Source organism: Leptinotarsa decemlineata, unplaced genomic scaffold (genome assembly GCF_025532065.1).
Source record: "Leptinotarsa decemlineata unplaced genomic scaffold, Ldec_3_MD MMD2_P_RNA_scaffold_12, whole genome shotgun sequence".
NCBI lineage: Eukaryota > Metazoa > Arthropoda > Insecta > Coleoptera > Chrysomelidae > Leptinotarsa > Leptinotarsa decemlineata.
The window spans coordinates 4,780,241-4,804,233 of record NW_027412526.1 but is presented as its reverse complement, the minus strand read 5'-3'; the positions used below and the strand labels follow the sequence as shown (position 1 = coordinate 4,804,233).

At 38.0% G+C, this 23,993-nt stretch overlaps 1 protein-coding gene across 1 annotated transcript in view; it reads left to right on the top strand.

The window, feature by feature from the left end:
• Arms (Ankyrin repeat-rich membrane spanning) overlaps positions 1 to 23,993 on the top strand; it is a 91,416-nt gene that overhangs the window by 25,976 nt on the left and 41,447 nt on the right. Inside the window, 8 exon segments of the mRNA XM_074172491.1 lie at positions 319 to 595; positions 8,916 to 9,047; positions 11,055 to 11,252; positions 14,002 to 14,272; positions 16,444 to 16,661; positions 20,852 to 21,087; positions 21,845 to 22,089; positions 23,287 to 23,451. Coding sequence (XP_074028592.1) covers positions 344 to 595; positions 8,916 to 9,047; positions 11,055 to 11,252; positions 14,002 to 14,272; positions 16,444 to 16,661; positions 20,852 to 21,087; positions 21,845 to 22,089; positions 23,287 to 23,451 — 1,717 coding nt within the window. The 5' untranslated portion in view covers positions 319 to 343.

Sequence of the window (23,993 nt, the reverse complement as noted above, 5' to 3'; positions counted from 1 at the left end):
GTTTAACAAAATTACCTTTTATGCCAGAAACATCAATTCTATATACTGACTGCTATTGTGTTTATATTCTACCAACGTTGAATTCACAAATTGTACAGAAAATTGTTCAACAACAAATACTACAAAACTTACTCCTGCATTATGATTTTGATTTTATGACAGTATAAGAAATAGAAAATCCTGTTTCTATTCCATTTTTAATACACAGATCATAAAGAGTTTTCATTATTCACCAATACTCAAATATATCCTCGTACGGTTTCTAAACTAAAAGTGGAACAATATTCCAAAACATTTCGAGCATGTTTTTTCCCAAAGAAACCGAAACCAGGCATGATCCATCATGGCTTCCGGAGGGGATTCGCCGTCGAGGAATGCCCAAGCCCGCCACAGCATCTCTGTTACTCCGGAGCCTTCTCCCGGAGGTCGTCGTCGTCGCGCATCCTTCTTAAATCTGCACATCCCCGAGACCAACTGGAGAGGATCGCTGAACCACCTACATCTACCGACGTTCACTCTGACTACGCCTGAAGGTGAACAAAGTTTCGCCAGCAAGTTCTCTTTCGGACTGGGGATAAGAAGGCATTCGCATAATGTTAGTCACACGAGAAACTAACAAACCGCTGTATGAGTGAGCCAGTAATATTCCAAATGTATCTTCACATCGTAGAGACTTCTGATTGATTTTCATTCGTGAAGCTCCTCCCAAACTAAAGTGGGGTGTTTTGAGCGGAATCATTTAGGAACAGAACCTCGAAATTTCATAAAAGATACTAAGGTGTCCCCCACCTGTATTATAGAGAATTTTGAGTAAATATTAGAGATGTGCCGATCATGACTTTTGCCGATTAGTCGGTTGTAAAGAAGCTGACTAGTCGGCCAAGCCGATCACGGATTCGGGAATTCCCGTGATGGGAATTCCCGAATCCGTGATCGAACATAACCTATTATTTCTTGTCAATAACTCCCCTGGATAGTTTATTTTAGTGTTCACAATTAGCAGTACCATTATCTACTGATCATTCATAGAGTAGATTCTACTTCTAACGTCTGATATATGATAATAAAAAATCAATTTCAGAAGTGTTTATGAAGTGAAATATATAAGAAATTTTGTCTCTAATGGACAGTAAATAATTAATCGCTGGAATATTATTGGCTCATTGCGAAAAAAATAGAAAGACTTCCAATGACAGTAAGCGCTGTGTGTGACAAATGACACCTTTCGGGATCGTTCCCTCTAGGTGAAAACAATGTATTAATGTTAGATTTCGAGTTGAATCACTATTATTTTGATTGATGCAACTAGCTTTCCTTTATTTTCGTTATTACAATATTAACACTTAAAAAAAAAGATTTGGAGCTTTAATAACTTCTAATTATTATATGCGAGCGCTTTCGATAGTAGACTGTGCTATCATCTTCATGGCTCTACTCAAACTGTACGTTTTACCTTCTTGTTTGTTCGTTTGTAGGTAGAGAAACACTAACCCAAAAGATATTATCTGATATAACCCAAGTACAGACATCCGGATGAAAGGAGAGGACAAATGCCTGCACTAAGGCGTTCCAATCGTATAAAAGAACAAACAAGAAGATAAAACGTTCATTTTGAGTAGAGGCATTAAGATGATAGCCCAGCCTGCTATCGAAAGCGCTCGCGTATAATAATTAGAAGTTATTAAAGCTTCAAATCCTTTTTGTGAACAAGTGTCAATATTAAAATATCTTTTAGTATTTTTGTTTTATTAGTGTTTTGTGGTGTATATTTTGGCTGGATCAAATAAAAAGTCACTAACCTAATCTTAACTCACGATATATTCAAGTATTTTTTCTATTTCATTGGGAGTCTACATATCGTTGCTCAAGCTAACTCACTGAGATGTCAGTTTGACCTAGCTCGAAATGGTGAATATTTCTAAAAATTATCAGAAATCTGATGAACTGAAATCCGAGTCCGCTGGGGTCTCAATCTACCTACTTCCCAGGTCTCGTCACTGCTCTCCGCAAGAATCCCAATCTGCCAATTTCCATGAATCGAATGTGGGTCCACCCATTCGCCATGCCCCTTCGGGGTTGAGTGCCCTGAGTTGACATCTTCCCACACGGTTAATGTGTGCAGAAGATCCTAATCCACTCCCGCTCCTCTGGAGCGGTCCTCAACTTACTGATGGACACTTCAGCTAGATTAACATCTGGCCTCCTTCGGTTGAAAGTGAGCCTTTAGGTGATTTTACTTACTGATCTGTTATTTGCTTTCATCTTGACTTTTCTAACTGAATTTTTGCATGGGGTCCCCAAAAACTAACCGGAGACGAGTGTCTTTTGTCGCGAGCATTTTTGTTTCTCAGTGAATCTGAAAATGAGTTGAATTCGGAGTCTGGTTAAGAACATGTTATACTTTCCGGAGCCGCCTGACAGCGACTCTCAGGGGTGGTCTTTGGTTCTGTTTCGTTGGCTTCCTGTGTTTGTTCCTCTCTCGGAATCTGGGGTCATCCCTGTTCAGTGCATTATGTAGATCGCTTAGCGCTGGATTGTTGTGCGCTCGAATGAACGTTTCCTCTGCGTGTTTTCTCGTGTATGCGTCTACGTAGTGTATGTTCAGGTCTAGATCCCGGAATATGTACCTATTCGGTACATATCTTGGAGCATTTACGGCGGCCCTTACGCACACGTTCATAAACGACTGGACCTGTCTTCTGAATGTCGCTGCACACTGGCCCCAGGCAGTGCAGGCATACAGGATTATCGGTAATATTACGGTCTTTATCATCAGCAACTTCACCTTCAATCCTATGTTGCTTCTTTGACCTATTATTGATAATAGGTTTTGTCGGGCAGATCTCGCAATTCCTATTCTCTGCCGCACGTGAGACCTGAACGTTAATCTTTTGTCTAGGTTTACCCCCCAAGTATCTAGCTTCGTTTTTCCATGGAATCTCTTGTCCGTTTCCTTCCGGATGTACCATCCTCCGGGTGAACAGTATTGCCTGACTCTTGTCAGGGTTTATACTGATCTTCGACAGGTTGGCCCATTCCTCTAATCTATCTGCCGGTTTCTACAAAAGTATCTGGTGACGTGCGCTTGGCTTGTTGATCTCGCCAGCAGAGCTGTGTCGTCCGCGTAAAGCGCCAACTTGTTAAAGTTGTTCTCCGGCTTGGGCACGTCTGCTGTGTATACCGAGAAGAGGTGTGGCGAAAGGACTGCACCTTGTGGGACACCTGCCTCCAGTCATCACAGCGTTGGGAGTTCTTGTCCCACTCTGCAGCGGCATCGCCTGTCAACTAGAAAAGACTCTTGGTTTCGTGTAGCCAAAGTTGATCATTTTGGCCAGAAGTCAGTCATGCCAGACTCTGTCAAACGCCTTGGAGACGTCTAAGAAAATCGCTCCGGTGTTGCATCCTTTGCCGAGGTTGAAGCCTTCCATGGCAAAGTCTACTACCCTCAGGACTTGCAACTATGTCTAGTGTGCTGATCTGAACCGAAGCTGATTGGCCTGTGGTTATCTGGGAATAGGTGGTTCTTCTTTGGCTTCGGGATATGGATAACCGTCGCCTCCTTAAACGGGTACGGGAACTGCTGCAATCTGAGTATAGCGTTTATGATGTTTGTGGGTCCACAGGCTTTGGTTTGGTATTTATGTTTCTAGACGAGTGTAAGGACGAACCGGTAGTGGAAGCGAGGGTGGAGTTGGTAGTGATAACATGTGTTGTAACTTGCAGAAGCGAGACGTGCAGTGATTGAGGTAATCTTTCTGAGTCATCTCGTTTTTTGATGAAGTTATGATGTTTTTCAAATTCAATAGCTTCACGGATCATCCTGGCCTGGAGGGGTTATTTCGGTGGCAATGGTTTTGGTGTTTTCGAAACTTATTATGTCACGATGATGTTTGAAGAGGGAGATGCTGAATCTACTGCTTACTGTAGCTGCTGCTGATTGAGGCTGCTTTTGCCCGTGAAACATCGCGCCTGGAGATGATAGTCTAGAACAATTTAAGAACCAGAACAAATCTATCAGCTCTTAGTATACACCAAGAATATAGCAGTGCAGTACTGTACTTCTTGGCGAGCGCTAGTTTTTATCCGCTTTCATCCTACTCTGTAAGGAAGGCGAAAGTTGTGAGGATTATCAAGTCTTCCTAGATTTGATAAGCTATATGTCAGTAACTTTCGCTTTCGATGAAATGCCCTGTGATCAAACAACTTGTTATGTGTAATAATAAGCTTACACACTTCATCAAATTCAACAGTTTTATTCAATATCATAAAATACAGCTTAGTTTTTTCGCTTTAATGCCATTTTGATTGGCGGTAAAAATGATTTTGTGATTTTAGAACGATCTGAACTTGTGGCAAATGTTTTGTTTCATGTGCCCCACGTTGGGTGCCACATCAGGTTGCTGAAATATATTGTGTTCCGAGTAAGGATCGAATAATTTTTCATATAAACGTTTTCTGGAACATGAAACTGATGAATAAAATCACGAAAACAATGAAACTCTGACTACTGTTTAGAGCTAGGTCAAACTCCTGCTAATATAAGGTGAGGCAGCAAAATGCTTTTTGAAAGGGTATCTTTGTGAATATTGTAATTGCACATCTAAGCAACAAATAAATGGTTCAACGTATAGGGGAGAGCGGGGTTAGATGGGCTTGTTAGCATACTGCTTCTACTTCCTGCCACTCGTGGATTCAGAGCGCTGTCATCTTGCTAGTAGTGAGTGTTACTTCAATCTACTTGGAGAAAGAACACTTGTTTCATCACTTACTGACTTATAACGTGATTTTTTTATCAAATATTGAGATAGGTCTGGTCTACTCGTATCGGATATTTGGTATTGTTTAGTATCATCTTGTTTTTGATAACTTTGTGAGGCTAGTTGACTTTAATTAGTGGGTTCTACATGATTTTGTATGCCACATAGTTGAACCGTATGTCCAATTATTGCACAAAAAAAAATTGAAAAATCTAAACCAAAATCTGTACCAACTAGCCCCGGTCTCCACTCTACTAGGTGATTTTCTAAGAGTTTACTTTATAATAGCAGTAATCTCAATATGATAGATTTGTAAAAAACTCACCATCATGAAACACCGAAGAATAATTCGAAATGTGTGTATGACAATAAAACATTTTCAGTCTGTATGTGGAAATTAGGTTTTGTTTAACTCTGTAATTAATTATTATCTGCTGGAAGCCATATCGTTACCATTTGATGACAGAAATATACGAGTATAATGTATTTGTACCTGGTTTTTCGTCTTTATATTCATGTGTTGAACTTGAAGTTGTTAAGAACGTTCAAGATTGTACAGCAGATAATTTAGTTGTTGTATCTGAAGTTTCTGAAGATGAATATTACGTTTTGTAAAAGTTATACAGTGCATTTCTTTAATGCCCCACCCCTTTTATTTTTTGAACGGTTCAACTAAAAAAATTGAAATTTGGGATAATGAAATTATTTATACTTTATTTTGAAGTAAAATTGACAGATGAAACTTTTAGGATGGCGACTATGAAAAAAATTAAATGGAAAGGGGGTCTTGTAACACATAATTTTGAAGTTTTTGATAAATACTTCACAACCCTGGAATATGGAGTCAATATCTTCACTTTCTACAAAATAGCGAAATATTTAATAATGTCCTGAAGACAAACACATTAATATCGATAATTCTAGAAATATTCCTTTTTATCTGGCATATAGCAATTCCAACAACCCGATAAGGTGTGTTAAGTTATTTTTTGTTTATAAAAACCACAAAAAATGTCAGCACGACAATGAAAATCATTTTTCAGTTACAATATTCTCATTTAGTTTTCGGTTTTACTTTACGTCAACAATCTCTAAAATGGTCAATTCTCGTCCATCGGAAAAAAAATTTGGAGCGATTTTTATTTACGGTGCGACGCGTAACTTTCACGAGACCGAATAGATTTTCGATGCACGTTTTCCAAATCGTCCTATCTGTAGAAAATATTTTAGGGAACTTGTATCCAAATTCACAACTACCGGTAGTGTACATAACAAAAAACCCCCAGATCATTTTCTATAATTTTGATTGAAATTTCATCATAACCAGATGTTGATTTATTCCTTATATCACCAAAAACTTCCAACAGTTCATCAATATTCCTATCATCCAATTGAAGAGATTCATTGATTGCAACATTTTCTAAATTAATCATGGTACCACAATATTCTGACTGAGCTTCTGTCCAATCGAACAGTAGAATTCATTTATATGCTGTTTTTGATACTATTCCTCAAATCATTCATGATTGACCAACTTTCTTTCATTTTATTGTGTGAGTTATCAATTCTATTTTTGAAGTAAATTTCTTCAGCAAGTCTAATGGTATTCCTATAAATTGTCCGATAATTACTAAAATATAAATGAAAGTATTATGAATTTCCGCAGATGGTGTAAAGAGCGAAGATTTCTCGACGAAATTTTAATTCCTTGCGTCATCCAAGGCCTTTTATTTTTTATTTTGCTCTTTTGAACAGGAAATGAAAAATTGAACACTTTGGTGAGTTGGTTATGGAAAACAAGGAAAGGATCATTTTCGGATAATAAGTTTTTCCAGTCAAGTTCAAGACAGTTTCGGTAGAACCTATTATAATTCGCACTGCTGTATAGTCTTCCATATTTGTATTTCTTACTTTTCATAATATCGAGATCTATGGTACATTTGATGGCTTCATGATCTGAAAGTCATGGGGAAATAACTGTGCACTTAATATTTTCCAAGTGAAAATTACTCGAAATATAATCAATACAAGACGACGAATATTGAGAAATGCGAGTATATGAATTGACGTGCATGTACCGACTGAAAGAGTTGAATAGATTATGAAGTGTTTGGGTGGTCGGTGAATTCATATCCATATAATCTATATTGAGATCTCCAGTCACAACTAAATTTTGAGCATATCGGTAAATCGGTTATAATTAATTCTAATTTATCTAAAAACAACAATACATCTGCAGAGGGCGCTCTATAGAGGCACATAATATAGAATTTAATTTATTTGAAATAGCAAATAGAGCATTCAAATATTTTTTCAGAAAACAAATAGTAATATTTTGTGATGTTCTCACCTTTAAATTCAGAAATGAAAGCATTATTAACTAATATCATTGTGCCACCATAACCAGCTCTCCTACAATATTTAGAGAGTGATGTATAGTTTACTAAATAACATTGTTCATCATTCATCAACCAGTGCTCTGTTAATAATCTGTCCATTCCGGAAGAACAGCAAGTGCAAATAATTGGTGAGATGGTAGTAAATCCTGAACAGTCTACTTATTCCGTCGCGAATGTTTGTGAGGTGTCTCCTCCTACTGTGTGAACACTTTTGAAGAGGAATAGGTATCATCCATACAGGAATATTGGGAAACCATATTGTAGGATTCTTACACAATGGCCGCAGATTTGACACCTTTGGACTTTTTTTGTGGGGCTGTTTGAAGCAAAAGCTGTACGAAACGGATCCTGCTTCAATGTTTGATATACGGCAGACAATAATAAATATTTGTAGGGATATTGACGTTACTTTGTTCGAAAATGATCGGCGTGAAATATCGGATAGGCTGTTTATATGTCAAGAAGTTCAAGGCAACCATTTGGAGCACTTTCTGAACTGATCTCAAGCTTATTACATCATATTATGTAGTTAAATGTCAATGTATTCAGGTAATTATTGAAAGTTTCGCCATTTTGTAGTAGTTGAAGATATTGACATTATATTCTAGGGTTGTGAAGCATTTGTCAGGAGCTTCAAAAATATGTGTCTCCCTCTTTCTATTTGGCGCTCAGTCGCCATCTTGAAAGTTTCATCTATCAATTTCACTTCATGCATTATTTTATTATCCCAAATTTCAATTTTTGGAGTTGACATTGATTGAGTCATTTTCATGCAACTTGTCACCAAATGGTAGTGATTTTTTTGATAAGATAACCCACCTACGATAAAAGCATGCTTTGTAGATCTTTGTTATTCGCAGCTAATAAAAATCGTCAACTTCAATCAAAACGAGGCAATTATTGATAGAGTGATAATAAACCAGATTATTCATGACAATGTCCTACTAAATGTGACTATTTATTCTCGTGATGTTTATTTTGTATTGGTTTAACAGAGAAACGCATGAAAATTCGCCATTAGCGATATTTCCATTAAGTGTATCATAGTCATTAACTTTTGTATCTATTTGCATATTTCCAAGTAGGTGAAAGCCGTGGAAAATCGGTGCCAGGAAGGAAAATGAACCATTAACTATTATCCAGTTTTACAAAAGTCCTCGTATTTACATCCGTGAATCTGTTTAAAATCTGTTTTCCGTTAATCAGCTGTCACACCCCTACGAACGACAGCCCTCAGAAGTCGAAACTTGTGCGAGCTAAGGATTAACGAGGTATTACCTTTAAACATGTGATTCAAGATTTTTCTGTATCAGATTCCTCAACATTGCAGTTTTGCCTTACCTAAAATGTCAAAAAAGGCGATTGTTACATGCTGGAAAAGTACAAGTACAAAATGAGTATAGTAGCCAGAGCTAAAGCCAATAATAACGCTTGTGGCTGCAATTTACCGTATTTATGTATTACTGAACTCACTAACTTTATGATAGCCTCCACCCCCGATTTATTCTACATATGCAGGGACGTCGCTACGTTTTTTTTTTAAGAAAATTCGAATCTGGTGTATAACGGTTCACAAACTCAGGGATCATTTTCTGTGTTATATCCCCTCCAATGCGACGTCCTTGGATGTTAAGTCATTAGACTGTTTGTTGATCGCAGCGATATTTATTGTAAATAATAATGATTGAAGTCGCTTGTATAATCTGCATAAAGTGTCGTTTTATTGGTCAAATTTACATTACTTTTATTATTGTTTTAGACGCTGCATCGTACAGATTCCATGGTATCATTGTGCTACAGATCGCTCACAGGTTTTATTAACGATGACAACTTACAAGGACTGCAATCATTTCTTGAAAATAAACAAGTACAAGTTGATGATAAAGATGAGGTAAGTATATTTTTTCAACTTTTCTCACCGGTCACAACGTTTACACCACTTCTCCACGTTTGGGCGGCAATTGACCCAATAGTACCTCTCACGCACTTTCACTAGAGTTATATTTACTCCACAATGCCCTCCAGTGCGAGTCCCATTTCAGCCAGTAACCCTTTTCCTGCTGGCTGTGCTTGGAAATATCTTGCCATTCCGGTCTCACTCCTTTGTCAATCGATTCTCGTACAGTTTTCAAGAACAGATCCTCCTTTTGTGCTACGATGATATCTTGCCTCGTCATGGAGCTAGTGTCACTTTCAGAAGCTGTTAACGACCGTGCCACACCATAGTCTGTTCGTATCCCTGGACAAGGGACCCTTACAGGTTGCTACCCTCCGGGTCAGAGGCAACCCGAAGCAGCGGGAGGTAGGAGAGCTTATCTCCCTATCAGAGCTGCCCATACATACCAACAAAGTCATTAGGGAAGCAAAGAATGAAACGTATCTAATGCTAAAGGTAATTTTAACAAAATATTACGAATGTAGGATACGGAAGTATTAATTTAATTTGCTTAATTTTCAAGTAGCAACAATTAACGACCGTAGCACACCATGGTCAGGTGATTTCTCACATTTTCTGTTCGTATCCCTGGACGAAAGACCCTCTAGGTTACTACCCTCCGGTCAGAGGGAACCCGAAACGGCTGGAGTTACGGGAGCGTATCTCCCTATCAGAGCTGTCAAGGCACACCAACAAATTCAAAGGCGAGGTAGGGGAGCTTATCTCCCTATCAGAGCTGTCAAGGCACACCAACAAATTCAAAGGCGAGGTAGGGGAGCTTATCTCCCTATCAGAGCTGCCAATGCACACCAACAAATTCATTAGGAAAGCAAATAATGAAACATATCTAATGCTAAAGGTAATTTTAACAAAATATTGCGATTGTAGGATATGGAAGTAGCAACTTGATTTGCTTCATTTTCAAGTAGCAACAATTAATGACCGTAGCACACCATGGTCAGGTGATTCCTCACATTTTCTGTTCGTATCCCTGGACAAGGGACCCGTACAGGTTGCCACCCTCCGGGTCAGAGGGAACCCAAATCAGCGGGTGGTAAGGGAGCTTATCTCCCTATCAGAGCTCTTCATGTACACCAAAAAAATACATTAGGGAAATAATGAAACATATTTAATGCTCACGAATGTATTATATGTAAGTATCAACTTAATCTGCTTCATTTTCAAGTAGCAACCACACTATGGTCAGGTGATTCCTCACATTTTCTGTTCGTATCCCTGGACAATGGACCCTTACAGGTTGCTACCCTCCGGGTCAGAGGCAACCCGAAGCAGCGGGAGGTAGGGGAGCTTATCTCCCTATCAGAGCTGCCCATACATACCAACAAAGTCATTAGGGAAACAAATAATGAAACATATGAAATTCTAAAGGGAATTTTAACAAAATATTACGATTATAGGATATGGAAGTATCAACTAAATTTGCTCCATTTTCAAGTAGCAGCAATTATTAGGTTAGCCGGTTAGATGGGAAGAACTAGCAAAAATGTCGAGTGATTTAATAAACGAATAGGAAAATATGTTTCTTGTGAAAATACGGGCATCTCATACTCCAGATAACAGATGATTCGTGAAATACAACTGAATTATCGGCTGGATCTATCAGTTCGTAATTCACTCAACTTACATTTATCATTTATACAATAAAATACCAACATACATTACTGATTTGAGTTATAACCGTTACAAGGCTAGAGTTAGACTTTTGAGGCACTGTTTCTACTCCATCGAATAATATTTGACTTGTGAGACAATAATCTTTTAATATTATGTTAGTTCTTGTTTTAAGATTTTTGAAATAACTATTTTAGATGTAATTAGTGTATATAAACTGCAACTATTGTTTTTTTATTTGTCAGTTTGACTTGTCAGTACTGAACCTTTTGTAGTAAATGTGATGAAATAAACTTATCTATCTATTTATCTATAATTTTACGTTTTCAGAATGGGACCACCGCACTTATGGTGGCAGCATCGAAGGGTAGATCTGCCATGGTTCGAGAACTGCTGATTCACGGTGCCGATCCAAATGCAGAGGATAACGATTGTTGGACAGCCCTGTTGTGTGCTTCCAAAGAAGGACATATAGATATAGTGTTGCAGTTGTTGGAACATAACGCAACCATTGATCACAGAGATATCGTGAGTTTTATTTTCAATTTTACAATTTAAGTTGGATTGCAGCACGTTCCCCTGATCTGTCTCTTATAGACTATTATGTATGGGGACATTTTGAAAATATTGTACAGTGTGTCAGTTTTAAAACTTACAATGGGCTATATCTCACGAATGAAAGCTGATATCGAAAAATGATTGAAAACCGTTTCTAGGATAGTAAGCAAATATATATGAAAGGCATCCGGACAAAAATGTAAGTCACGTGTATGTCCGCGAATCAGTTGAAAAGTTTAGAGAAACGGGATCAGTTATGTATGTCTCAGCATGGTTTCAGGAAAAATAAATCTATAGAAACAGCTTCCTATCATCTTCTGAATTATATTTACACAGAGATTGATAAAAAAATTATGTGATCTCACTATTTTTCGATCTATCAAAAGCGTTTGATACAGTACGCGCGGAATTTCTCATAAAAAAACTGTCATTGTTCGGGTTTCCTCGAAATATAATAAATTGGATACAATCCTATATGACAAACAGAGAAATGGTTGTAATCTGCAATGGAGTTACATCTGAGTCAAAGACGGTAAAACTCGGGGTGCCACAGGGCTCTGTTCTAGGACCTCTACTGTTTCTTCTCTATGTTAATGATCTTCCTCAACATATAAAGGGAGGCTACGTCACAATGTTTGCTGATGATACAACGATAACCATAGCAGACAATAATGCTGAGCAACTCATCAGCAAATCTGAACATATTATTGATCAGTTCAGTACCTGGTGCCAAAGAAATAAGCTCATTCTAAATACTTCTAAATCGATCAGTGTTAACTTTCACTTCAGAAGAAATATTCCAATTGGTCGACACTCTAGTTATGACATTAAAACTTCTGAAGAAATGAAATTTTTAGGGACGTTCCTAGACGCCAATCTAAATTGGGAAAGGCAGGTGGACTATATATGTGCTAAGTTAAATAGAGCATATTATGCCATAAAACAGCTGAAATCCTGTTTGGATGAAACTGCCTTACTCAGCATATATTATGCCATGGCCTACCCTCATATAAGTCTTAATATTATGGCTTGGGGCAGAGCAAGGGATTTTTCCAGAGTCTTCATAGCACAAAAACGCATCATAAGGCTAATCTTCAATATGGATTTCCGAGATAGCTGCCGGCCAGTCTTTATAGACAAAAAAATATTGACAGCCCCTTCCATCTTCATTTTTAAATGTATTTCATTTGTTAGGCAAAACAATAAATTATATGATAAGACTGCTTCAGATCACAGTCATAATACAAGAAACGGTGATCTTCTAAAAATCCCGCAGCATCTCATGACAAGCTGTAAAAAATCCCCTCAGTATAATGCCATTACGTGCTTCAATAAGCTGCCAAATGAAGTTAAAAAAATCACAAGTGACAAGGTATTCCATGATTATGTTAAAACTATGCTTTTAGAAAGAGGCTATTACAGTTACCAAGATTTTTTAATTGACAATCTCACAAACAATCAAATTCACAGTGGACGAAATTTTATTTAGATTAAATTATGTGAATGATGTAAAATGTTTAGTTAATTTGAGGGCATCTGTGCTTACTTGTATATGTATGTATATATGTATGTGTATATATGTGTATATGGGTATATTTAGAGGTGATTCTGTGTTCAATCTCCAACTCTTTTTATCTTTACTAGCCTGTAGTACAACTGACTTACCATATATACCCAAGTGTATCAAAAACGGTGAATAAATATTATTATTATTATTATTATTATAAAAAAGGAATGCCCCAAGATTACTGAATGAAGCAACCCATATTGAGGTCCTTGGAAATTTTGCAATGAAGCCTACTGCAGCAACACGTCAAGTATCTGCAGTGACAGGACTTTCACATGAATCGGTTAAAAAGGTGTTGAAATTACATAAGTTTCACCCTTACAAAACACAAATTCTTCAAGAACTAGGCGATGATGATCCAGACCGACGAATTGAGTTTAGTGAACTCATGACTGAAAGAATTCGCTTTGAACAGAGAATGTTGCATAATATTACATTCAGTGGTGAATGTAAACACCATCGAACGTTTATTTGTGCATGAATTAGAGAACCAAAGGGACGACCAAGGTAACCTAGTTGTAGACGAAGATTTGCTGTACTTCCAACAAGATGGAGCACCTCCTTACTATGCAGATTGGAAGAAGAGGTCCCATCGAGTGGCCACCGAGGTCACCAGACTTGGCGCCACCTGAATTTTTTCTGTGAATCACCTCAAGTCAGTTGTTTATAAAACTCAACCTGCGTCACTTGGGAATTGAGAGAAAAAATTACGCAAGCATGTCGCGCCATTACTAGAACAACATTTGCCAAAGTTCGTGCAGAATTTGAAAATAGGATGTTTCATTGTTTACAAAACAACGGAACCCACTTTGAACATTTACTTAATTGACATTTTTAATAAATTTGCAGTTCAACAAGCATTTTTCGATATCAGCTTACGTTTTTTACGTTTAAAAATTGACACACTTTATGAAGATAAAATGCGAAGTTCAATTTACATGATGGCAAGTCATCATTCATTTGCTCTTCCATGTACCATCCTGAGATCATGAAGATACTTTATTAGATTGTTGGCATGAATCAGAAAGAAACGTGGTCCAGGTATAGATCCTTGAGGAACACTCTGCTCTGCTTCATTGTTATAAACTGACTTTGCCCAGAAACTCCAAACTTGTTATTTCTGAAGTGTTCATTTCACATTTCAAATTTCAGGGCGGTTGGACTTCATTAATGTGGGCGACATACAAGGGCCGCGTAGATGTCGCCCTGCTCATGATCGAGAGGGGAGCCGACGTTAATGCTCAGGGCAATTATCACTTGTCCTCGTTGCTGTGGGCGTCCGGAAGAGGCCACACGCAGATCGTCCAAGCCCTGTTGCAACGCGGGGCCAAAGTCAATGTCGGTGACAAATATGGGACTACCGCCCTCATCTGGGCTAGCAGGAAAGGGTATACGGAGATCGTGGAGATACTCTTAAGGGCAGGTGAGTGGAAATATTCATAAATGATATATTTTACTACTATTCTTTGAAATACATTTTTTGTTGTGGGGAACTCAATATGGCTTATTGTTTTTCAAAGTAGGCAGGGCTAAATTGATAGAGAATCTGTTGAAGTGAAATAGAGAGCAAACTGAAAAGTTAACCTCAAAAAGTTACTGAGTAACATAACAAATAATTCCGAGTCCAACCAGTATGTCAAAGGAAATACAGCTGATGTAAGCGCGCCACGTGACTGAGTGGCCTGTCCCGTTGAGGGATACGCCTGGTCGTATGTCTGTCTGAATTCTTTATGTCCACAGAAAATTCAAATCTCCCGCCACGATGTTCTGAGATGCAGAAGCGCACGCTTTGATTAGCTGGCGAGCTGCGTGACAGTTTGAGGACAAGTGACAATTTGGTACACTCTGATTGGCTCACCGCCTAGCTACCTGGATGACAGGACACCACGTGACAATTTGGTACACTCTGATTGGCTCACCGCCTAGCTAGCTGGGTGACAGGACACCACGTGACAATTTGGTGCACTCTGGTTGGTTCACCGCCTAGCTAGCTGGGTGACAGGACACCACGTGACAATTTGGTGCACTCTGGTTGGTTCACCGCCTAGCTAGCTGGATACAGGACACCACGTGACAATTTGGTACACTCTGATTGGCTCACCGCCTAGCTATCTGGATGACAGGACACCACGTGACAATTTGGTGCACTCTGGTTGGTTCACCGCCTAGCTAGCTGGGTGACACGACACCACGTGACAATTTGGTGCACTCTGGTTGGTTCCCCGCCTAGCTAGCTGGGTGACAGGACACCACGTGACAATTTTGGTGCACTCTGGTTGGTTCACCCCCTAGCTAGCTGAATGACAGGACACCACGTGACAATTTGGTGCGCTCTGGTTGGTTCATCGCCTAGATAGCTTGGTGACAGGACACCACGTGACAATTTGGTGCACTCCGATTGGTTCACCGCCTAGCTACCTGGATTACAGGACGCCACGTGACAATTTAGTGCACTCTGGTTGACTGGGCGAGCTGAAAGGCAACCTGAACCTGAAAGGCAACCTGGATACCACGTCTGATTGGCTCGCCACCTCGCTGATACCACATGACTGTACTCTGGTTGGGTGTCTGACTGGTGTGATAGCGTCTCGCTGAAGTGGGGTTACCTATTCTTTATTAGTATTAGGTTATTTCAACAGTTTTGTCAGTTTTAATGTCGTATTTTTGTTGTTGTTCAATATCTCGATAAATATTTATTCTACTGTGTCGTATATACTTATCGATAGAAACGTTTGAACTCTATATATTGATGCTGTTATTACTATACTATACTAGCGACACACACCGGCTCCGCACAGGTGCAATGCTAGTAGTTACACTAACGCGGTTCTAGGTACCCCTCTCCTCTACCCTTAGCAGTAGGGGTGACGTAGGTACGTGAAGAGATGCCAAAAAGGCTCAAACAATGGAATGACGTGCAACTCTTTTAGTTCTTGTAGATCGTCAATGACCAGAAGAGATGTACCAAAAGGACCTTAACTAAGGACTCTGGGGGTGTGAGAGAGAAGACAATGGAATGACGTAAGTTCTTGAGCAACCCTATTGGTGACGATTGTCATCAATGACCAGAAGGGTGGTGACCGAAGAAGAAGTGTCAAAACGGCCTTAAAAGGTAACCCCAAACACACTCTTATTGACGATAACTCCGGACACTCGCATAGGACATGCCTGACAGTTTCATCTTCCCGTTGACACATCTTGCATAGAGATGTGCCCACTAGCCCCATATTATAGAGGTGTTTCCTTAGTTGACAGTGGCCAGTCAGAAATCCTACTGTTAAGCTGGTCATCGCCAGATATTTCTTTGGTGCCAGCTTCCCAGGGTCGTCCAGGGTGATCATGGCAAGACTGCATCATTTGATTTCATCCCATATCTTTTGGAATTGAGCATGGGTGTAACGTTTGGCTAGTTACGCAATTGTTGAATTCATCAGGCCGTAGGTGTCACTGGATCCTAAAATTCTTAATCCAACCGCTTCCTTGACTAAAAAATCTGCAATGAAATCAGACAATAGAAGTCCAAACTCTAGTAAAACTCACTAATACAAAATGTTTATCGTTCGTAAAAATGTTATCCATTCGAATTTGTTTCAGGTGCAAATGTCGATACGGCCGGAATGTATTCGTGGACCGCCCTTCTGGTGGCCACCTACGGGAACCATGTAGACGTGGTAAACATGCTGCTTGAGCACAAACCTAACGTGAATGCGTTGGACAAGGACGGCTGCAGCCCTTTGACTATCGCTTGTAAGGAAGGATTTTATGAGATAGCTACTGCGCTTATGGCAGCTGGTGCTTACATAAATATTCAAGTAAATATCTTTATACTATGATTCCAAAATAGTAGGTACTAAATTCTTAGAAATGTCTGACGTTTTTCCCTTGTACTGTCTCTTGTAGCGACGTATAGAAATTGCACTAATTAGATGAGGAAAAGTGATGATAAAATATACAGAATTTGAACGTTGACAATGTTTTCGTGTTATTGCAATAATATTTCTGAGAATTTAGTGCCTACTATTATGGAGTTGTACTTTAGTAACATCTATTAAGTACTTTTTCGTTCGGATATAATTTCCTAACTCGGTTACGTGCTAACGTGCTCTTATTTCTTAATGTACGACCCTTCGTAGGCATGTAAATATGTAACCTCTTGGAAATTGTTTCTCAACTTTCTTCATTCTCCAATCAGAAGTTCAATATCTTGTCATTTTGATCCCGGAATGTCATGACTTTTTTTCTTTTAACTTTTTTGCTTATTTCCCACCGCTTTCTTAAGTTTGTTCTTCATGACAACAATTTATTTTCTGTCTTATGCTAGTCCAACAAGATTTATCGAGAAATTCAATCAAATCATAAATTCAGTGAATTACCTGTGAAGACTTGGAGTTCGATATCACAAAATTATGCAAGAATTGAGTGGGTGTGTTACAAGTACGAATTCAATTCTCCTTCATATTCAGTGGCACACCTATTTAATTTGCGATTAAGAAAACTCTTCAGAGTTCACCTTGTCTCTTTTTCACGGGGAACACTAGTAGACAGCTTCATTGCTTAACCAACTAATCAATTAAAAAATTCTGTTTTTCATTTGGATCAAATCACAAAATGAGTCAAGAACGAAAAAAATCTATTTGAAGATGGAAATTGCAGCACATGGCTGCCAAAAAAAATATTGAACTATACAGGGTGTAACTAAATAAGTGTAAAACATTTAAGGAGGTGATTCCTCATCGAAATAAAGATAGGATCTTTTATATAAAGAAATTTCATTGAAGCATCCCTTGTTAAGACACAGCCCCTTAAAAGGGGTACATAAAATTTGTATAACAATTTTTTTCACAAGCACTTAAAAAGTTACAATATTGAAATTAACCTGAAGTTTTGTACTACCAGAAAGACACTTAGCCAGTAATTTATTTGGTTTACCCCATGGTTGTAACGGGTGGAAAACGCAACCCCTTTGTGAAAAATATAATATTTTAACTCGAGCATCAGTCTATATATTTGAAACGTGTGTATACCGGGTGTCAACAAATCTATTAGACAAGTCATAACTTCTAGACTATTAGGTGTATCAAAATGAGATTTGGTACAGATAAATGGTATGTGGAGAGGAGAGTTTTCACATATTTTTCACTTTCCGGTCACTTCCGGTTTCAGCGGAAATGGCTCCGGTTCTGAATTTTTAAATGGAACACCCTGTATATTGTAACATTTTTGGATTTCTGAGACAATTCTGGATCAGAAACTGACATTTCCGGAAGTTTTTCAGCCTACTTGATTTTTTCAGAGTCACTTTTAAAATTGCATCTAGGTGGCCATGATCGGACGTAAACTAATCTATGGACCTCAGGTGATTTCAGAAAATTGCAATAGGCGGAGTTTTAGTGACTAGTGTGTTGAATATGAATGAGACAAGTTTACAAAATAACATTTTCGTGTCTAACTATTATTTTTCAAATGGCGACCATTTTTTGACAAGCACTTTCCGAAAAAAGGATTTTTTGACAAATCTAACGATACTAATTTATTTGCGATTGGATTACAAATAAGAACATAAATTAAATATTACTGAGGAAATACTCGATACAAATTCATTTACTTTTGTCAAGGGTGCCATGGATAGGAATGATGCATAATATTTTGCGGTTATTTCCATCAAGTCCACTTTGGAGAACAAAACGCTCACCTAGGTTATGACAGTGACATAAGCTTTATGAGCAGAAAGTAGAAGTTTCTCTTGATTTTCGTTAATTTTAGTTTAATTTTTCGTCGAAATAATGTATACTCAAAGTGAAAAAGTGGATATGTTGTTATTGTTTGGAGAATGCCACAGAAATTCAAGGAAAGCTGCTGAGTTGTATGCTCAGAGATATCCCAATCGGCAACACCCATCTCATCAGTATTTTCTCTATGTTGAGAGTCGTTTTAGGCAAGAGGGAAATCAAGACGCAGAACAGAGGTTTTTCATAAATGAAGAGACTGAGATTAACGTTCTTGCTATGGTAGAAGTTGACAAAACGGTTTCTTTAAGAGAAATTAGTAGAGAAATGCAGATAAGTCACGAATCAGCAAGAAAAATACTGAAAAAGCACGGATATCGAGCATTTAAATATCAGTTACATCAACATTTGTATGCTGACGACGGCAATAGAAGAGTAGTATTTTGTGATTGGTTGCTTCAAAATCATAGAGTTAACCCAAATTTTATCAACTCCATTCTATTTTCCGACGAATCACCGTTTACAAATAATGGCATGTTTAATAAGCAGAATTGTCGGTACTGGGCCCAACAAAATCAACATGCAATGAGAGAGGGCAATTTTCAAGAAAGGTTTGGCGTCAATGTCTGGGCTGGTATCGTTGGAAACAGAATAATTGGTCCAATATTGTTTCAAGGTCAGTTAACAGGGGTTAGATACTTGGGTTTTCTTCAAAATGAAATCGAGGATCATCTTAATGATATGCCTTTAGAAGTTTTACGGCAAATTTACTTCCAGCAAGATGGAGCACCACCCCATAATAGCAGAGACGTACTTGATTTTTTAATAGAGCATTTTAATAATAGAGTTATTGCAACCAACGGTCCAGTACGGTGGCCTGCCCGCTCACCGGATCTGACTGTGTTAGATTTCTTCATTTGGGGATATGTAAAAGAAAGGGTCTACTATGCAACAGCCCCAGCCACTTTCGAAATCTTAGAAGAAAGGATTCAACAGGCATTTAGAAGTATATCGCCTCAAATGTTACAAAACGTGTTGAGAGAAACAATTGAACGAGCTGAAATGTGTCTTGAACAAGGAGGGATGCACTTTGAAAATTTACTATAGTGGAATTTTCAAGAACTTAGGATATTGCAAAAAATCTAAGTGCATCGCTGAAATTATTAGATAAATTTGTTAAATTTGTTGATCCAATCGCAAATAAATTAGTAACTTTAGATTCGTCAAAAAATCCTTTTTTCGGAAATTGCTTGTCAAAAAATGGTCGCCATTTGAAAAATAATAGTTAGACACGAAAATGTTATTTTGTAAACTTGTCTTATTCATATTCAACACACTAGTCACTAAAACTCCGCTATTGCAATTTTCTGATATCACCTGAGGTCCATAGATTAGTTTACGTCCGATCATGGCTGAAAAACTTCCGGAAATGTCAGTTTCTGATCCAGAATTGTCTCAGAAATCCAAAAATGTTACAATATACAGGGTGTTCCATTTGAAAATTCAGAACCGGAGCCATTTCCGCTGAAACCGGAAGTGACCGGAAAGTGAAAAATATGTGAAAACATTCCTCTCCACATACCATTCAACTATACCAAATCTCATTTCAATTCTCCTAATAGTCTAGAAATTATGACTTGTCTAATAGATTCGTTGACACCCGGTATATGTTTGAATATAAGTCAAATTCTACACTGTGGAGGAATCCTGTGAATGGTATCTGATTCGATTCCATTACGGTTGTCTGGACTACAAACGGAATGGAAAAAAATGTTTTTCGTATAATTCAGCGTTCAAATAAAAGTATTTGTTAGTAAAGTAATGTTCTTTTGTCTAATTCAATGTTTATATTAAAATAGCTGTTCCTAGATGTTTTTTTTTTCCTCCCAATTTGTGTCTGAAAGTTATTTTTTATTAACACGCTTTCATTAGCTTCACCTGTATGTATGTATGTTTGTTTATTTGTTTGTAACTCTCAAGTTCGGGATCTGTATTTAATCTGTATTATTGCTTGATCTATTCGCGGGCAGATGGCGCTTCGGGAGCTTCGTCCGCCGGATATTCGTATCCGGCTATCTGGCTAAACTGCTATTCGTTTGATCTCTACTAAAAACAGCCTTGAAGTAAGAATTTTTTGATAGTTGGTTCAAAACTTCTGAGATACAAAGATTTTGTGGTGATGATTGAATTCAAACTTATTTTTTCGATGTATTTGTTACTTTTGTAATCAATTACTAGAAGTAGATTCACAATTATTACAAGGGATTCGTTTACAGGACCGCTCCGGCGACACCAACCTAATACATGCTATAAAAGGAGGTCACAGAGGAACGGTGGAAGCTCTACTGAAAAAATATGCAGACGTCGATATTCTTGGAAAAGATAGGAAAACTGCAACGTACGTTGCCGTTGAAAAGGGCAACGCCGGGATCGTGAAACTGCTTCTAACATGCAACCCTGACCTGGAATTAGCGACGAAAGATGGAGACACTGCCATCCTCAAAGCTGTCAGGTAATATATTTCAGTTTTACCTGGTATTTGAATGATGGTTTCCATTAGCTAAAACAGTAGTCTGTAAATGAACATAATACATTCTGATGGGATGGTAGCCGGTTGGGTTTACGTGGGTTGTTTGCCTCACTCACTGAACCGACCGCTGTGTGAACCGGTGGTTCAAGCCACCAGGCCGGACGATCGATTTCCACTTCCTTATCGTCTAACCCGTGCTAAGAATCGCGCGGTAAAATGTGACACCCCGTTAATCCATAGCTCGCACAAGTTTCTACTTCTGAGAGTTGTCGTTCGTAGTGGGGCGACAGCTGGTTTACGGGAAACCAGATTTTAACACATGATTCAATGTGTCGCGTCTCTTCTAGAATATTCCTGTAGGCTTCCGAAGACTTCCATTGGGATATATAAGCACTACCAACAGGCAGATGGGGGCTAATGTAGTTGAAAGAGTGGTACGAAGTGAGCTAAAAGGCGATAGGCAATTGAGAATCAGTGTGAAGTTCAGTTTAAAGTTTTTGTGTTGTATTGGCAGTGTAGTAGTAAAACATAGTTGAGTTTAACCGTACGGTGTAGTTGATTATTGTCGAACCCAACGGAGAAACCGTAACAATCACTAACAAATTGACACATATGTACTGTAACAATAATGTTGTAACTATCAGCTAGATGTAAGGATGCAAGAGTTTATAAAAATATTGAACTCAATCCTTGACTTTTTTTTGTGCCCAATATTCTAGGTTAACTATCTTCTCCGTAGGTCCAGGAATGCAGAAATAGTACAATTGCTGTTGGACAAGAAGGCGAAGGTGTCGGCTGCTGATAAAAAAGGAGATACAGCTCTGCATATTGCGATGAGGGCCAGATCTAAAGCAATAGTAGAAATATTATTAAGGAACCCGAAAAATAGCCAGTTACTGTATCGACCAAACAGGGCTGGTGAAACGCCGTACAATATCGATATGACCCACCAGAAAACCATCTTGGGACAGATATTTGGAGCAAGTAAGTTGAAGAAATTATTTCGATCAAAGTTCCAAAAATCTCTTTTTGGTTTTTATTCATTCTTGGCAGCTGTGCCGTTAAAATCATGATGAACGAAGGTTTTTGTAAAAAAGTATTTGTTTAATAGTCTAGTGATCCAAATGATTTATATTTAGAAAGGTTTGTTGGTTAACAGGATCAAATTATCTTAGCAAAATAATTGTTTTCTTGCCAACGATTCGGATTCAAATAAATTCTTTAGGGCTCTGCAACAACGAATTTCATAAAACAAACCTGCCACAAACTTCATAACTATCGTCGTTTTTTCACAACATGAGATGATAAAATTACGTTGGCAAGAGAACAATTGTTTTTCTGAGATAATTTAAAATAATTTTGATTGATGCAACTAATTTTCCTTTATTTTCAGTATTTCAATATTAATATATGTTTACAAAAAGGATTTGAAGCTTCAATAACTTCTACTTATTACATGAAAGCGCTTTTGATAGCAGGTTGTGCTAACATCTTGATTGCTCTACTCAAACTGAACGTTTTATCTTCTTGTTTGTTTTATACGGTCATAACGCATTAGTGCAGGTATTTGTCCCCTCCTGTCATCTGGATGTCTCTTTAAATTTGCCTGTATTTGGGTTACATCAGGTAATACCCTTTTTGTTGGGGCTTCTTTAGGCTCATTGTTTCTAGGAATGTGTAATGTATTGTGTAATACATTGAATGTTAGCTCTTGTGTTTTGATTTGTATTTGTTCCTCAATAAGTGAATTATGACTTTTGATTTTATGGATGTTTATGTTTTTGCAGATATCCATAAGGCTTCCTTTACTGACTTGTTTTATGAGTTTGATGTTTTCTGGTGGGGAAAGTTATGTCTGTTTTGTATGGCGTGTGTTGCGAGATTTGATTTATATGTTATTGGGTTTATGTATGCTTTTTTGTGCAGGGTTACCTGATGTAACCCAAATACAGTCAAATTTAAAGAGACATCCGGATGAAAGGAGGGAACAAATACCTGCACTAAGGCGTTTTAATCATATAAAAGAACAAACAAGAAGATAAAACGTTCAGTTTCAATCGAAAGCGCTCGCATGTAATAAGTAGAAGTTAAGCTTAAAATCCTGTTTGTAAACATATGTTGATATTGAAAAATAAATAAAATGAGTATTTGATTCACACTGATGATTTTATTTTGTTTCAGGGAGGTTGAACACTAACGAAGATAATGAAAACATGTTAGGCTACGACTTGTACAGCAGCGCCCTTGCTGATATTTTAAGTGAACCTTCCTTATCCATGCCTATCACCGTTGGTTTATATGCAAAATGGGGCAGCGGTAAATCCTTTCTGCTGAACAAACTCAGAGGTAAGCATTTTTGTGACCTTTCACGACCTTGGAACACTTCATCTAATGACTTCTTCATTCAGATCTATGGAACTGAACTTTGCAACTGATCACCTTGTTTATCTTTTATATCCGAGAATTGAGTTCTCTGTTGATCCCATAGATGGCGTTTTTGTAAGGAGAGATGCCGTTGACCTCACTCGATCAGGCTTGGACTCTGGTTTTTATCTTAGTATAATGAATCAAAATGGATTCATTTAACTTTTCAAATGAAATTTTTTTCAACAAGTTGCTACCTATTTGATGATTCCAAATTGTGCGCAGCAACTGGTTGCTCTTCGCTGTCAACGTTTGCTGGTTCTTACAACAGTGCTTTGCTTACTGAAATTATATTTTTTGACGTCCACGCTAAATTTTCTTCAACACTCTATTATCTAAAAACTATTCCGGTATATTAGATTACGGCATTCGTGAAATTACGTTTCTTGAGTTGCAATCAAGTCGGGTTGAGTAAGATTATGTAGATAAAATCGTATGTTGAAGATTTTGTATTATTAAAATGA